An 18,270-nucleotide genomic window follows, 5' to 3' on the forward strand; every position below is an offset into this window, starting at 1 on the left:
TTCTCTGTTACTTCACATTCCATAGAATTTTTAGTTATATAAAATAAATTAGCAAATGGCTGAAACTCATGTTTGTAGCAGAGAAACACGTAAGTGGATTGAAAAAAGTTAGAATAGACTTTTGTAACATGGATATTCCTTTTGTGGTAACCATTTTGATAGTACTGCAAAAACTCATGGAATGATGGTAAAAATACTGCCAGTGAAGAAAGATTTGTGCAAATGTCAGCTGTGAACAGAGGATGAATTTTGGGGCAAAATTATGAGTTCATATCCACCTCATTTTCCTGTGAAGTAAGGGCTGACTTAAACCCTTGTCATGTAGTAACTGATCTTCACAGTGTCTCTCCATATAAGTATTTTAAATAAGCACAAACACCTTGCTTACATTCAACTCAGTCTTTTAGCAAGAGGTTTAGAGAAGTATGAGGCCCTTTCTGCTTTTATAAATCATCTCCATCATCTGTGCTAAAGCTGCTTCTCCTGCTGCTCTCTTTGGATGCACCTGGGGATGTGGAGGACAAGAGTGGATCTGTTCCAAATGGTGACACTGTGTCATCCAGTAAAATTTCCTCTAGCCGTTGTTCTTCTTTTAAAGCTGCACTGAAGGACAAATCCGTGAAGTGTGAAAGTGGATCAGAAAAGGCTGTAGATCCATCACAAATGTCAGAGTTTTGTCCATGTACCAGAGGCATTTGTTGAGAGTAGTCTACAGAGTTCTCCTCTGGATAAGTCTGTTGCTTGATGACCTGTGCAGCTAAATCAACAGCACTGAGTGAAGACATGACTGGAAGGCCATGTGCACGTGCCTGGATCTCCAGTTCCTAACATTTCAAACAAAAACAGTAAGAAAATAACTTTAAAAGATAAAACAGTTCTTCAGAACTATTACAGTAAGCATACAGATCATGCACACAAATTAATTACACCTTTTGTCCAGTTGTGAGACTATATTTTAAAATATACATTTGTTAATCCATGAAAATTTGCCACTTGGGTGTTTTTCTCTCCCCTTCTGTCATGAAGCAACTATCCCACAGGAACATAAGAGGTAGGACAGCCTCTCTAAAAAGGCTGTGCTGCCCTTCAGAGGGACCTTGATAGGTTGGAGAGATGGCAGAGAAGAACCACCTGAAATTCAGCAAGGGCAAGTGCAGGGTCCTGCACCTGAGGAGGAATAACCCTGACCACTGACCTGCTGGAAGCAGCTCTGCAGAGAAGGACTTGGGGGTCTTGGTGGACAACAAGCTCTCCATGAGTCAGCAGTGTGCCCTTGCACACACTAAGAAGGCCAATGGAACCCTAGGATGCATTAGGAAAAGTATTGCCAGCAGGTTGAGAAAGGTGATCCTGCCCCTCTACTCAGCCCTTGTGAGGCCATATCTGGAGTACTGTATCCAGTTCTGGGCTCCACATTACAAGAGGGACATGGAGTTCCTGGAGGGTCCAGAAGAGGGCAACAAAGATAATCATGGGACTGGAGCACCTCATTTACAAAGAAAGGCTGAGGGAGCTGCACCTGTTCAGCCTTGAGAAGAGATGACTGAGAGGGGACCTCACTAATGTATAGAAGTGTCTAAAGGAGGGGGTGCCAAGATGATGGAGCCAGACTCTTCTTAGTTGTGGAAACCAATAAATCAAGAGGTAATGGGCAGAAACTTATGCACAGGAAGCTCCACCTGAATACAAGGAAGAACTTCTTTACTGTGCAGTCACTGATCACTGGAATAGATTGCCCAGAGAGGCTGTGGCTTTCCCCTCATGGGAGATATTCAAGAACCATCTGGACACAACCCTGAGCCATGTGCTCTAGGATGACCCTGCTTGAGCAGGGAGGTTGGACCAGATGACCCACTGTGGTCCCTTTCACCCTGACCCAATCTGTGGTTCTGTGAACATATCTAAGATGATAAATTCTATATCAGTTTGTCTATTCATCCCATTTCCATATGTGTGTTTCTACATTAGACTTGTGCCTTTCAAGCCATAATGGCTTATATTCTGCCTCTTCATGTCAAAAGCAGGCATAATATGGCACACTATAACCAAGGAAATGTAATGTGTGAAATGGTAACAAATGGAAAATGAAAATACTGAAGAGAATTTTGTGCCCAGTATTGAATTTTGGCTGCAGGGAGATACTTTTTTTCCTTATTTTTTTGTCTTTCTCTGGTTCTAATGCAGACATAATGAAACTGTACAAATGCACTTTTACCTCTGCATGGATTCCTTCATGTAAGGTCTAGTTATGAAAGAAACTTCCTAAAAATCTAAAAAATACCACCTCCCCAACATGCACAGAAATAAATAGGGAAACCCATTTAATTTTTAATAAATGTCCTTTGGGGGAAAATTATACTGATTAGTAAAATCTGATGAGGGATAAGTACTGAGAAAGCTTTGTAGCCCACGGTGACACTCTTATACAAACCTGAATTCGGAGTAGAAGTCTTCTGTTAGCATGCTCTAATTTCTTCTGCCTGTGTTCTAATTCTCTGGCTCTCTGTTGTTCTTTTTGTAGCCACTTGATGTACTCCACTGATGCTTTTAAAATAGTTCCTTTGTTCCATCGCATATCACTGCAGAATGTAGAGATAACCTTTTCACAATTGTGCATGTCAGCAGAATTCATAAGAACTTACAAAATCTTTTACATTAATATGAAATAATGATTTACATGACTATTATTCACTCTTAGATATTATTGCTTCTGAATGGAAATTTTAATAGAATAGTTAAGAAGCCCTTATATAGTAAAATTAATCCCAGAATGAAAATAAGTGTCAAAAGAAAGTAATAAAGTGACTTTTTGTGGGAGAGCTAAATGCAATATCATGATTCTACCATTACAGTTTTTATATTTTTAGTGAAAATTGCTTTTATTATTAACTCTAAGATTAAAATCTATGTGCAGTATTTCTGCATTAATGAACTAGGAAATATACATTACTGAGGACTTAAGCCTAAATTTTTAAATATAATTTTGAATATACTACTCTTTTTACCTGACTTACTAATAAGGTTGCTTTTATGCTTGTAGAGAAAAAAATGATCTGTGCTGAATGCCACTCCTCACTGATGACAGACCAGAAAAATCACACTTTCATAACTATAATGACTAGGGAATGATGAAAATCATGTTAAAAAGTCTTGAAACAATATAAAATCCAAGTTAAAACCCACAGCTACATGCAGACCCCAACTCAAAATAAAAGCCTTGTAAAAAAATTAAAATTAAACATGCTCATCATTCAGGAAATCCTGGTTTAACTTCCAGCTTACAAGCAGCCTTACTAGCAATAAAACACTTGTTCAAATACATCTGTTCAAGGACTTTCATGTACCCATTTATCAACATTTCACATATTCCTTTAAGTAAAGTCTCAGAGGCCTTGGAACAAGAAAGAAACTTGTTGAAAATGTTTAATTTCTAATAAAGTTCAGTATTTTATGATACAGGATGTGTCCACTGCATTAGAGACATGAGAGACATAAAGCTTTATCCAAACTATCCACTTCACTGCAAAATTGCTTAGACTAAGCAGAAGATTGGCGAACATTCTGTTTCTGTAGCACAACTCTAAGATGAAAAAGCTATTTAATCAAGTAAGAATCTGATGCTGGGTGTGACAAGTATTTTTTTTAATACCTATTACAAAGGCATATGTTTACGTACTGGCAGCTGTAGAGTCAAAAGAAATATAAATTGTATTCCAGTTTATCACCACTTTTCCTTATTCCTTAGTTGTTTTAGTTAATGAGAATTGCCCCTACTCTTGTGTTCACCTATGGTGAGTAAAGCTATGATCTGGTGAGGAGCTATTGCATATGTGTCTATGCTTAACATTCAGCCTGCCTTGGCAAGTACCCGAGGAATGTTGCACCCTTACACCAAGGCTATGCACCCTCAGAGTCTTCTGCCAATGCAGTTGTCTTTCTATTTAATATATAGGGCAAAAGCCAGGCAGGTACAGGATTTAGGGACCCAGACCACCTGGCCTTTCCTGATGCACAGTACTAAGGATAAAACCTTACAGAGCTGATAGCTTTAAAGATACACAGAAGAATGCACAAAACTATTTTTGATAAAGCATCACAGTGTTTAACGAAATCATAGAATTCAGATAATTTGCTAGAGACTTGAGAGAAACATTTTTTTGATCCAAGAGTTCTTGAATTCACATGTCTGTTCTCTCTGATCAGCACACAAACTGGGGCTCCAGCATACTGGGACCTCCCCTTGTCTCAGTGATGCAGACCAAGAATGCACAGCTTTCCGGATTAGAAGGTGAGAAGGTCAGAAAGAAAATAATTATTGTCTCAGACCCTGTTGTCTGCAAAGCCAAAACATCAGAGGCTGCTCGCTGAAGAGGGCATGTATACTTATTTAGACATTCTCTTGCCAAAAAAAGTAGAGCTATGAGCAGAACACGTCTCCCTCATGACAGTTGAATCATCTCTTGGTAGTTCCTCTGCCCTCTCCTTCCTGTCCCTGTACTTGCTTGCTTGCAGTCCATGATACTTTGATAGTTTTAATTTTTATTTATATGGTAATTATATTTTTTGTCATAGGTTGAAAAAAGTCTTCACTGGAAGGCTAAATCCTGGATTCAAACTGCCAGAGAGATGGATCTGGTCAGCTTCTGCATGAGATACGTATGGATATATATCTCTTGTGGTAATATTTACAGATCCAAGAGGCAAAACTAGCAGAGAGATCTAGGATTAAAATGTTGTGATTACTGTTATCATTTAAGAGACCATTATTAACCTCTCTGTGTGTGTGTGTGTGTATGTGCATATGCCTGTATCCTACATATTTTCTACATCTCATATATACATATACTTCTTGGTGTCTAATTAAATACAGAATGTTGAAGTCAAATCTTCCAATATCTGAAAGCAACATAGCAAAGGACCAGGTGGTGACATTAAAAGTCAGTGTGTTTCACTTCGTGTCTCTCTATGCCAGGACCTAAGGAAAATACTGAAGGTGTCAGTGCTGATTCTGCATTGCAGACATTCTTCATCCACCACATAGTGATCACAGGACAGTGTTAGGGAGAAACAGAGGCTCTATGCAGCTGTGCTGGTCAGGAAGAGTAACAATATAACTAGTGAGTATGAAGGCAAATGGGAGCAATAGTACAAGTGAGGTGCCTGGATAGCAGCAGTCTGCAGTGCATCTAGCTGTGTTATCAGGCAAGCAAGCAGGTTCATCTATGATGGGAGGGAAAACCAACTCAGCATTTGAAAATGGGTTAACTCAAAGCACAGCAAGTGCATAAGAATTCTGAAACTCTCTGATCAGTTATTGGGTTTCTGTTATTTCTCTGAAAAGGATGAATTCTAAATTGGGTGCAAATAAAGCTATCTGGAAAGTTATAAAAGCAACACTATGAAATTGTGGGGTTTGGTTTTTGCTTTTTAGAGATTTATATATTGTGTTTATATATAATAGAGATTAAATTTGAAATGACAATGCCTACAAACCCCCTTGAGAACCTTTAAAAACTGAGTAATCACTGGCAGTTGTTACTCATTTAACTGCAAATTACTTTATAAAAACAGACTAAACCATTGCATTCTTAACTGTTTTGACCCTACAATATTAGGTATAGATCTTTGGAGATGGCAGGAATTCTTTTTTTCATTTTACTCTTTCACTGTCAAGTAAAAAACATGCTGTATTTTATTAGTCCCTGAACCCTGGCTCCTCCTTGTGACGTGAGATATAACATCTCACCTAGGAGTTTCTCATTTAGGAGAAATGAAACATGGACATGAGACTGATCTTCAGTTCATTTCCATCAATTTAGCTTTGTTGAAGAAAACAGAGATTCACTTGTTTACAAAGCTGAACTCCTGTAGGAAGGATGAGAGCATCTGGTCATCTAACATTAGAGCCAATTAACAAAAAATGTTTGGGAGAGTGTGATACTCACAGAGTTTTCCAGACAGGCCAGTTACTAGTAAAAAATACATTTTCAAAGTTGAAACTATAGACCATTTCTTTCTTTATTTCTGAGAAATTAGCTGTAAACTATGCTTGCTCAAAGAAATACTTTGAAGGACTTTGCACTTGTTTTGATGACTTGCACAACTGCAAAGGGTATTCTTCTGAATGAGGCAGCAGATTTCCACTTTATAATAGCATGAGTGTACACAAGCTTTTGCTGTAAAGAAACGTGGCTGTGCTGCCTGCTAGAGGGTCTGACCACAGACAGCAGAGAGGCCAGGCACAGGCAGATGCAGAGAGCAGAGGGGAGAGTGGGTGCAAGACACTGCTCAGAGATACTCTTAACATCCCAGTTCTGTAAAATGACTAGAATACTTGAAGGAAAGTTTTTTTCTTCTTTGCCTTTCTGACAATTCAAGTCTGGGTACCATAAAACTGTTCTTGTGCAGGCATTTCCAGACTCCATCACAATGTGAAGTCCTGATAACCACCTAAAAGGAGGATTCTGAAAGGCTGAACACAAATGGAAAGGTGGGTATAATTAAAAGAACAGGTTATGAGTTTTTCAGCAAAATATGACTGAGAATTTCTGGCATTTTTGAAATTCTATTTTCAATTTATTCTGTATAACTATTTGTGTTTCTGAATCATCTACCACTTGGATATCTAAACACTGAAGGCTAAACAAGAGAGTCAAAGTTCTTTGTAATTTATCTCCATTTTCTAGTGCTGATGAAATGAACTTAAAACACTCATTCATTTAAGCAATGTAATCCACAATTTTCATCATTAAATTAAAAAAAAGCTCAAAAAATAGTGGTTTAAGCCAGTCAAAAGAAAGTCCCTGCGGAAGCTCTGCAGGAGCCAAACAAATTCGCTACATAACTAAGAAAACAAAAGTGAAATAAAAACCCCACACAGCACTTCTAAGAAACATAAATCATGAAAAGTTTCCAAATAGCATAAAAAATGGCCTTTTCCGGTCCTGAGTTTGAATGTAATCTTCTTGAAGCAAACCACCTGGGACAGGCATGCTAACTACAACAGCTTAGTTGGAGCAGTATATAGGCTGATTTTCTTCACTGTCATTAGTCTAAGCATTGGTAATGTTTCTCCTTTTACAGTTAAGTTTCCACTATAAGAAGAATCTTCTAAAATCAATATGTAAGGTGAAAATGCTATGTGTGATAAAATGCTACAGATAAAGTATTGTAAGACATGATAAATCTCTTTCTTTCAAAGACGAAGGGGCAGACTAGGGGCACAGTAAAGTGTTATGAAGTAAAAAGCAAGAACTGAAAAAGAGGGTAAGGACACTGAGTTATGATTTGGCAATACAGGACCATAGCAGAAGGAAATAATAACTTTGATCTGATCAGCCAACAAAATAGCATGGTCAAATGAATGTATTTCCCCAAATATGAAAACAAACAAATGTTTGTATTTCTCTAGATTATTTTACCCTAGCACCAAGCTATAACACAGTTATGTTGCAACTTAGATTTTCAAAAGCCTCCCTCACCTTTTGGTGCCTTTTTTTTCTTAACAACAACTTAAAAGCTTTTAAATAGGCCTACTTTCAAAAGGAGTACTGGTTACCAGCCTTTTGAAGACAGCAGTCTTTGGAATGTGAGATACTTAGGTTCACCTTGAGCTTTTGTAAACATAAACCACTCTGGGTCTGTAACACTGTTGAACTGAGCAGTGGGTTTGCAGACTAAAACAAGATAAGGTAATGACTTCAGCAGCTATACTTGAAAGTTTTTCATCAGGCAACAACACCCAAATCTGTGGGTAAAGTCCACCATCCACTTACTGGTGCAAAACTTCAGGTCCAGATCATTCATTTTAAGAAGAGCTTAAGTGATTACTATAGACATTAATGTTTTGATTAAATTCACAAACTACAACTGAATCCAGACCAAAACATGTAACTGAAATACCTCTCTAGGCAATCAAAAATCACAACTGGAATTTGTACCTCATGCCCATTTCTAATTGCAGTGTAACTGGTTTCTGTTATTGCTTTATAGCTGCAAACCAACAGTGCCATCCACTGTTTTTATGAGAAATCTTTCAATTATTTGCCCAAATGGTACTGAATACTGAAAGATGCATCAGCAAAGTTAAAATGCTTCTACCAGTCTCTGCTTGCAATGGATCACTTGGCCAAAACTTTATTTAGGTACTTAGAGCCCTTTTTATTTTAACTCAGCTGTAACAACTAATTCTGTGTTAATAATGGAAACATACCATTTATCTAATCTTGAGTGGATGTTATAAAAGGAGCAGAGTTTGTGAATTATTTAAAATGGATGTGATATGTTAACTTTCTCTCTGGTGATTTCACTCCAAGTGGATTTTTATGACAACCTTGTACTTCTGTAGGTCTCACACAGTTTTATATTGTTGAAGAAATCCTTAGTATAATCATAAGTTTCTTAGTCCTAAGGACAAAAAGGGCTGAAATATCAATACATGTTTTAATTTGAAGTATCATGCAGGTCTGTATTGACATGCAAATAATAAAGACAAAATCTGTTAAATCAATTTTATTCAAGACCCGATCATGCTAGTGCATAGTCTTAAGTCTTCCTTGAGTGACATAAGAAATCTAAGGCTAAAGTACAGCATTAAATATCACACTGAATTGTTATTTCTAATTCTGCAATGGACTTTCCTACCAGGGCAGCTTTTTTCATATCGATGACAAATATAAGCTTTAAGGGAATGCAGGTACAGTTCAAGCAATATGCATTTTGTGTTACTGTAAGCATATGCATTAGTATAAAATTATATTATTATAGCAATTATAACTTTTATCCTTGAATTTTAGGACTGGTGTTCTCCCTGCACTGAGTAGAGGTCTTTTGAAAAATGCTTAGTCTACAGACTTCTAAACTGATTTTTCTTCCCTTAAGCAAAGGGCAGACGGTGACAACGTGAATTTTGTGTTATTCCACTAGAGGGCCATGGCATGGGCTGAAAGCATCACTCCTTTCTCCAGAGACACCACACAATTGCTTCCAGGGACAGAGAGAGAGACTTTCTGTGGTTTGGATTATGTTTTGGGTTTTTTTCTTCCCCTGCCCTTTTTTTTTTGTGTTGTTTTTTTGGTTGGCTGATTTGGGTTTTTTTGTGGGTTATTTTGTTGTTATAGTTTTGGTTTTGATTTGTTTGTTTGTTTGCTTTCTCTTGATGTGGCAGTCACTCTTAAACACCCTGGAATTACTTTTGGTTTATTATCCTTTCACATAAATTTTTTCCCACAGGCACCAAAAATTAGTCAAAGATTTGTTACTTTAACAGCCTGATCTGAGCCAGTGACCTGGTATGGAAGATTTTGCATCCCATTACTCAATGCTATAGCCAGTATATGCAACTGTCACTTTTTTCCCTGCATTTAAACAATAAACATTATTATAGGAAAGACTGTTGAACTCACGGATCATTAGACTTGGGGATGAGTGTGCCAAGCTCCTTGATTCGGTAATTAATATTATACCTTCTTCTTCTCTCAACTGTTAAAAGGAAACAGTTACTATTTTTATAGTGAAATATTCTTAGATAAATTCAACATAAACCATTTTAATTAGTTAAAAACAAGTCAGGCAATGTACAGAAAATTTCTTCCTCAAATATCAGTCCCAACATGAGCTCCTACCTGGTTTCGACATTCTCACACAAACTCTATGATTGGTACCATGTGTAGCTTACCATATCTGTAGGCTTTTTCCCCCATTCAGAACTAGACTTCTAGAGAATTAAATAGTCACATATTGTCTAAATGTGAACTAACACTTCTTTTTTTCCTGATATTTATGTATCCTTTTTCCACCTTGCTCCTACAGAACAGAGATTTCAGCTTAGCAAAGTTTTGTGGTGACTTCAACAGGGAGACAAGACAACTCATCTAACAATTTATATTTTGACAGAACTCCTGCTACAGATCACTATCCCTTATCTACAGCTGTCAGCATTTCAAACCACAGAGAGGATATAACTGCAACCATATCCCCTCACTGAAACAGGACATGGTTGTGTCCCAGAAACTCTTCATCCCCAGCACGTTTCCTTTGGCGATGGACAGCACAAGCATATTTACAATAACTTTTAAAACACACAGAAAACAAAAGAAAAACATAATTTAAACAATTAAAATATGTTCTATGGATTTAAATTTATGCTTCTTCTAAGACAGGCTATGTAGGGTATCTTGGTTTACTTTGTAGTTTAGTTAGAAAGGGAAAAAGATAAGATAAACCTCTTAAAATTAGTTCCTTCTCCTTGTGTTCTCAGTCCACGTTACCAGCATTGTAGTGGTATCCAGCCTGGAGGATGTGACCTTTCAGAAATTCCACACTTTCTAGAGGAAAGGTCCGAAGGGGGGATTATTTGTATATAATCGTGACACAGACAGTGTATTCAGTGAGAGTGTAGTCCCATTGGGTACTGCTTCCTGTCAGAGAGCAGCACTCTCTGCTGATGTTCTACTGGTGTAAACTCACTCTTTCATCTACTCTCTCCTTGTACTTTAAGTCAATCCAGACCTCACTGAATGGACAGGATTCAGCTTCTGTCCATCAGTAGCATCACATTGAGCTGTTTCTCTTGTCCTTTGCTTCTTGGAAGACCTGACCTTGGGCTCAATATGCTAATGCCATTGTACTCTGTCAGCCTAGAACATGGACAGAATGGGTACATGCTTCATGTATAGAGATATTAACTTAAAATCTAATGTCTTAATTTTGAAGATAAATACAAAAAGCCCAAGAGAGATAAATTAGAATTGTGCAGCCAAGGGCATCCTGGTAGGTCTTCCAAGGCTGACTTCAACCTTGTCATAGTCATACAGGTATGTCGCTTTCAGCCTCAGCCACACCACATAGATCACATTTAGCTTTTTCTTCTTCCAGTACATAAAAGTGGTTTTCTCTTGTCTGTGTGAGGCTCCTAGGTTTGTGCAGCAGTTATTTCCTCCCTAGCCAATTCCAGCTCTGGCACCTCTCTGATGAATTCCTCTGCCTTGGTGGGTTATATTATCTTGTCTTCCTTTCTCTAGAAACAGGAATTTCACTCAACAAATTAATGCATCACAGATTTTGTAGTCATGATTCACATATTCAGGAGACAGAGTCATAATCCAACACTGATTGTACTGCTAAGTGAACACTTGCATCCCATTGGCATGAATGTACCGGATCTCATTGGAGAAAAGAGTGTACAAAAGCACATAGGAACTGAACAATTCAAAAGATATATTTCACTTACGTTGGCAGAATAATGGCAAAGCAAACAGAGTTAAAGAATCTGCATTAAGTATACAGTCCCATGGCATAATAGCTGTTGTTTAATTAATATTTACAGTGTTGAAAAGCTCTGCAAGATTCTTGTAAAAAAGTAGCCACCTTAACACTGGCTATAAAACAAGACAAAGAGAAAGATTATCTTAAGTGGAACCTTACAGAATTCTTTTTCTTTCTATTTCTGTGTTTTTTCCTGAAAAGAAACTTCCAACGGTTGTGCTAATGAATTAGAGGGGAAACATGTTTTAATAGATCTTTCCTGATTTATTTCTGTAACAGTTCCAGTGATACCCTGAGTTATGAATAATATTTCAAGTATCAGATTATGCCAAAGCCAAAACAGAAAATTATTTTTCAAACTACATGGACTGGATTACAGACTTTGTTTGGAAGGAAAAAAAAAGAACAAATCCAAAAACATTTAATAATCATTTAAACTCTTGCCATTACATGAAGGGATTCCATTTCTTAAAACTAAATCTCTTTTCATGGTTTCATTGAGGACATAAACTTCAACAGGAACCTTTTTCTAGTTCCTTCATTCCTCCTTGGTATGAAAATATAAAAGAAACTTTCTGTAAAATGTGGACCTTAATTCAACCTGAAAGTTGAATGTTTGCATAATTCTGATTGAGTTCCAAAACCAAGACCATCTATAGGAAACCTGCTACTCATAAAAGAATAAATCACTCTAATAAAGCCTTTACATGCAATACATTATGATGTCCAACCCTCAGATAGTAGTGCTATCTCCAGAGAGACTTTGAAGTGTACACCTGGATCCAAACCAAAATAGATGCTGCCTTCAGCTTAGGTGCCAGTGAGAGAATGTTCTCAGACATGTCCTCTATGATCAGTAAGGATGATCTCAGAGCCAAAATAAACTATAGAGGCAATGGTAAGACTTAGCATTCCTAATGTATGTGTGAGCCTGTGTTTCTCCTTGTAGATCCAGATGACTCCTACCCACCACCTTTCCTAGTTCAGCAAGAGTTTCCCATTCCTGCCCAAACAAGACAGACAGCAGCTGCATTGGCACTTCAGAGATTATGTGCTAGCAACACATCTGAAAGTCTACATAGTCTGTAATCCATAGAAAAATGTACAGACAGACATAAGGGTGCCTTCTGGAAACTCAAAGAAGGAGAAGGTTGTCCATAGTGGTTGCTAGCACATTGTGCCAGTGGATGTGTACTGTCAGGTATGTAACTTCATGCAAGTACAGCCATAAATCCCTCTAAGATTACTTGAATAGCCATAGAACCAAGATATAAATAAGAGAATAAAGACATAAGTAGTGGCTATTAACTAATTACCCATTTTGGTTTAAATTCATAGAATCATAGAATAACTCAAGAAGGATGTGATTCATAAGGATTCTTGAATCCAAGTCTCGTACTATTTCTGTTGGAAAAAGTGAAAAGAGAATGGGAAAATGTAATTGCTTTATTCAACACTTTCCAAAAAGAATCCTTCAGGATTTTTGCTCGAAATCATTCTTTAGAGGAAAAAATTGCCTAATTTTATAGGCAATCCTATGAAATGATTTTTTTCTACTCTGTATAAACAAAATGGTTTTTATTTTATTTTCATAAGCCTAATATTTAGACACTGAACTATGAATTTCACAGTGTTGTAAGAAGACTATTCTTCTTGAACCAAAATGCATAACATCCATATGTGGCTGCACTGTTCTGCAGAAGCATATCCCAGTTTACAGAGGTTAGGAGGCTTGTGTATGAGAGCAGAGTCAGAACACAGTGAGTCTCATCCAGTCCTGCCCTGATCTCCTTTTGTGACATACAATTTCCATAACTTTGAGTGCTTAGCAACCATTTAGAAGTTGTCTGATGTCCTATGCACATTTTTTTCCCTCCCCATCACCCACAGAGAAATACAGCCTCTCACTTAGGTGCTTCAGTAAGTAAGGTGTGAAGACTGGATTTGCACTGGGTTTTTTGTCATCTGCCTTCTCTCTTGTTTTGTACTGTAATTCTTAGAGACAACATGAAGTAAAATGTACAACTGTAGAATAAAAACAAAATAGCAGGAGTTACATGAAAATAAATTAATTGCAATATGAAAAGAGTTTTGAAAGACAAAAGTCAAAGGCAGAAATTAATTTTAGGAAAAAACTCTGTGGTTGCTGTGTTTGCAGTCTGAGTTCAATTTGAATACCCTGCTAAGATGCTGATCTAGAAGAAGAGATGTGGTAGCCAATGTATAATATTTTTGCATTCAATATACATTCTATTTAATGAGATGGAAGATGAATGAATACTTACTGAGATTATGGTTATCCTTTTTCTGTCTCTCCTTTGCCATTGCTCGTGTATCTGCTTCTGACAGAAAGCAACATTTATTAAAACAGTCCTTAAGTTGCAATTCCAGTACCTCTTTCACCTCTTCAAAATGGCCTTTTGTCACAAAGACCAGAATACCAGTCTTTTTACTACATTACTATTTTTATTATGAAAGAAGATCATAAGCAAATCTATATTCTACCAGGACTAAAGTCTGGCAGGTTGATTAGGATTTTTTATTGCACATTTTTTTATTTAAGGACATAGAATGCCATGGAGGGATATTTTTTCAACTTGCTGTATTTTACATCAGGATAAAACTTACAATACACTAATGTGAATATGGATTTGTATATCCCATAATGCAAGAGTTAATCAGATTTGTATAATATTGAAAAAACTCACTGTTTCTTCTGAGTGACACTAATAAACTGTACATGATTGTTAACATTCTTTGGATTAATTGAATGTAACTTTAAAAATTCTTAATCCACTAATATAGATTTACCTTGAATAGTCTTATTGTAAGGTTTTAAAAGAACCATTTGTTCTACCCTGGAACAAATTTAATGGATGATAATTTATTTTTACCATTGGTCAGAAGCCAACATGTGGAAGAATATACTATGTTTTCTAAAATAATTAGGTTTATTAGAAGCATGATGTTCATAAAAAAACAGGGGCCAAGCATGGTTTTTGAACTGCTAAAGAGGAGAAAAGAAAAAAACATTTTTACTTGGTCTTTCTTCTTTTCCTTAAATGAAACTACAAACAGCAAAATTCTCAAGAATTTAGTAAGGGATATTTTTTTTAGATAAGATTTATTCAACTTTTAAGAGACACACTATCACTTTTGCAATTATAAAATACTAAAATATCAGAGTTCTTTTACCTGTGAGTTCCCTTTTTACTGGTAGATTAGCTGGGCAAGAAGCATTCGTGAGACCCATATTAGCTGGTGCTATTCCCTGGTCACTGTTATATATATCCAAAATGCTGCTAGATAGCTTGAGTGGTAGGGGAAAAAAAACAATAAGAAAAAAATTAAAATAAGATATAAAAGATATAAAAAACTCATAAAAATGCAAGGAGAAAGCATCTTTGGATATTACTCTGGTGTTCTTTAGAAGGAGCTGTATATATTTGTCTTAAGGGAAAGTTTGCCATTATGTAGTATTAAATAAAACTGAAAATGAAGGGTCATATTCTGCCACTCTTCCACCAGCAGCTTTCTAGGGTCCACTTGTGTGGGTTTCAGATGCAGAGTGATGGCAAGATATGGGCCCCAGTTTCTGTTTTTCAATTGCTTCTATACTATATTTTCTAATACCAGATTTATCACAACTGCACTTCAAATATGAATTAGGTTGAAAGTCAAAATAACTTTGTGGATTTTGGCATACTCCCAAGTGATTTTTTTAACCACATTGCTAAACTCCAAATCAGTAGTTTGTACTGTGCCTGGTTTAGCAATAAAAAGATTCATGCACTTAGTTGTACGTAATAGTTAAAATTAGAGTGAACAGAACATCAAATAATATGCTTTAAAGAAAGGATCGGTGCTGTTGTCAGGATACACGAGATACCCTAATGGTTTTAACATGCATGACATATATGATCATGTATACCATTATCCTTATTACCTTTAAACATGTAATATAACATTATTTAAATAAACCTATAGAATGCAGTTCAGGAGAAAGAAGGCTAAAGTATGTTTCTATGGATTTCAGATAATTGCACAAATATTACCTTTACTTGAATAATTTTACATATATGAAATAACTGTAAAATATGTAAAACTTTAGTAAAGAAGACTTCAGGGTTTGCTCAGTGTCTATGACCATGTAATTAGCCTTTCAGCATTGATCATTGTCTTATACATTTCTGTATGTTCAGGTGAAAACTACTGTATGAAAAAATACAAGTCCAGATTCACAAAAAGAGATTTGCATTCTTGTTGCCTTCTAAGGCAATAGGTAAGAGCAAAACAAATTTTATTTTAATTTTATCATGCACATAAAGTTTGGGCTGACAAATTTCTTTACTTTTGCAGCCAACACACAAAGATTCAGAATCTGACTTTGGGTCCACCTGGACAAGATAACAGAAAAAAAAACAAAACAAAAAGACCCCAAAAAATCAACCAACAACAAAAAAAAACAAACAAAGAAACACAAACAAATGAAAACCAGCCTCCCAAAAAACCACGAAATAATTAAAAATTAGGTGAAAAAAAATGTGTGGAAAATTGTGGGTAAAACTACTGACTTAGGACAGAAAAGCATGAAAGGAAATTAGGAGTTATTCAAGAAAATTGTTTTTCATAGGCAAGAAAAGATGTTTTTATATATTTTTCCCTTCACCCATGGATCCTGAAACACCCTGGAATTTTCCAGGCAGGTCACTAAGACACCAACCATAGGTCTGCTGGGAAACTGCTTTTTCTAGACTGATAATTTCTCTTGTAAAGACTGTGAGCTTCACCACAAGATATTTTAAATGGAGACAATTTCCCAATTACTTGCTCAGTATTAAATTGTTCCATGGCAGTGCTTCCTGTATTTTTATATTAAATCTGAACTTTTAAATGTTTTATTTTGAAATAATGGCCTTATTAAATTAACTAACAACTTTACTAGAGAGAACCTAGTTTGAGTTAAATTCTCCCAGTTCTATTAAATGCAATGAAATGAACACACATAAATAACACACTCATTTTTGAAGTAGAGGTTTATTACTTAGGAAAACTGATAATTCTTAAAAACCATTAAAAATCACAACACCAAGTCAGTTTTGAAAATCTGCTTACATATTTGATCTCTCAATGAAAATACTTTTTAAAAGAATGTTTGGAATTCAGATGAGTATTACTCAAGAACAAGCTATGTTTAATATGCAGGATTTGAATGCTAAGAGCATTCACACGTTAAGCACCTTTGTTTCATTCCAGACGGGTAAACTGACAAGTATTACAGAATTCACTGCAGGTTTACCTTTGCATTTTCTTTGTTCCAGTGATAGGATAACTGCATTACAAGAGTGAACTCATATTAGCTCTAAACACACATTTAATTACTTACAACATTCATGTAAATGAATTTGGCTTATTGAAATTATACGAAAGCAGAATTACATAAAAATTGAGAGTCAATTAGAGAGTCAATTGAGACTCCTACTCATTCCAGTGAACTCTGGATAGGGCTGTTATATTGTTTAGGCTACTGTTTTTGTGAAATGCTAGGAAATAGTAACCACTGAAAAGGATATAATCTAACAAACGAAAAATGCATATGTATCATATTTTACATATTTCATATACCTGTATACATAAGTACACTAACTTGTATGGAAATGGTGGCAATCTTTTCAATTTCTATGATTATTAATGCCATTAATAAAAAAATGACACATTTATCCTTGAAATATAGTTAAATTTCTATAATCTATTTACAAAGGTGTGAATTCAAATGACAATGTCCAGATCCAAAAGAAAAGGTAATGAATGGCCAATTTAGCTCATAATGAAAACATAATGCCAACACGCCTGAAAGTTTAGAATTGTGCGAGGGTTCAAAAGATCATGAGTAAACTCAACTTAAAACCAGAGGTAGATATTTCAACTGAATTTGATTCCACAGTTGATGAAGGCACTTCCATGTAATTGCTGTCATTATCAGGAATGGTTAAGAGTTCATGTACCTCTATCCATCAGCAGAATTGCTGGGGCAGTAGCTGCAAGCAGGTATCTGTCCATGGTCTACTTCTGACTACACTAATGCTTTCATTGAGCAAAAAAAGGCATAAAATATCATATAATCATAGAATATCCTCAGTTGGAAGGGACCTGCATGGATCATCGATGTCCAGCACCTGGCCCTGAACAGGACATCCCCAGTGATCACACTATGTGTCTGAGAGTATTCTCCAAATACTTCTTGAACTCTGACAGAGTTGGTCCTGTGACCACTTCCCTGGAGAGCCTGTTCCAAGGCCCAACCACCCTCTAAATGAAGAACCATTTCCTAATATTTAACCTCAATGCCATTCCCACAGATCCTGTCACTGGTCACCAGAGAGAAGAGATTGACACCTGCCCCTCTGCCTCCCCTCATGAGGAAGTTGTAGACTGCTATGTGGTCTCAGTCTCCTCTTCTCCAGACTGAACACGCCAAGTGACCTTAGCTGCTCCTTGTATGGCTTCCCCTCTAGGCCTTTTCACCTTCTCTGGGGCCCTCTTTTGGATGCTCAAAGAAAACCAGACTGGATCTTTCTTGAAAAATATTCACATTTCTGATTATCAGGGATGTTTCTAGAATACAGCCAAAAATATATCAAAGTATTTTGTTGAAACTCTCTACTTGAAATTTCTCTGCATTGATATCAAGCATGGAAAATCCCAAGGAATTTCCTTGCTAATGTTACTGAATGCTAAGAATACTGAGAGCAGTAATACAGTAGAAATTGGCCACTTTGATAAAACATGAGAAAAGATATGGGGTTTTTTCTGTCAATGCAGGCAGATCTTTTAGAAATGTAGACATACAAAATTAACTAATTTTGTAATTATAAAATCAAAATATGCCACACAATGTATTATAGAAATTGTGTGTCAAAATACATTTACTTGTGTGGAGGTGCACTAAAACTCCATACACAAATAATCCAATGTATTTCTTACAATGTCATGTCATGGGGCAAG

The 18,270-nt window shown here is 36.3% G+C and overlaps 1 protein-coding gene across 1 annotated transcript; it reads right to left on the bottom strand.

Moving 5' to 3' along the window:
• Positions 1–206: 206 nt before the first annotated feature.
• On the bottom strand, positions 207–14,575 carry TFEC (transcription factor EC; the record flags this gene model as incomplete). The annotated part of the gene is made up of 5 exons (XM_009072538.1): positions 207–824; positions 2,432–2,579; positions 9,405–9,480; positions 13,551–13,604; positions 14,461–14,575. Coding segments are annotated over 5 exons (774 nt in total), but the record flags the coding sequence as incomplete, so codon positions are not given.
• Between the last annotated feature and the right edge of the window lie 3,695 nt (positions 14,576–18,270).

Source organism: Acanthisitta chloris, unplaced genomic scaffold (genome assembly GCF_000695815.1).
Source record: "Acanthisitta chloris isolate BGI_N310 unplaced genomic scaffold, ASM69581v1 scaffold6414, whole genome shotgun sequence".
Classification (NCBI taxonomy): Eukaryota; Metazoa; Chordata; class Aves; order Passeriformes; family Acanthisittidae; genus Acanthisitta; species Acanthisitta chloris.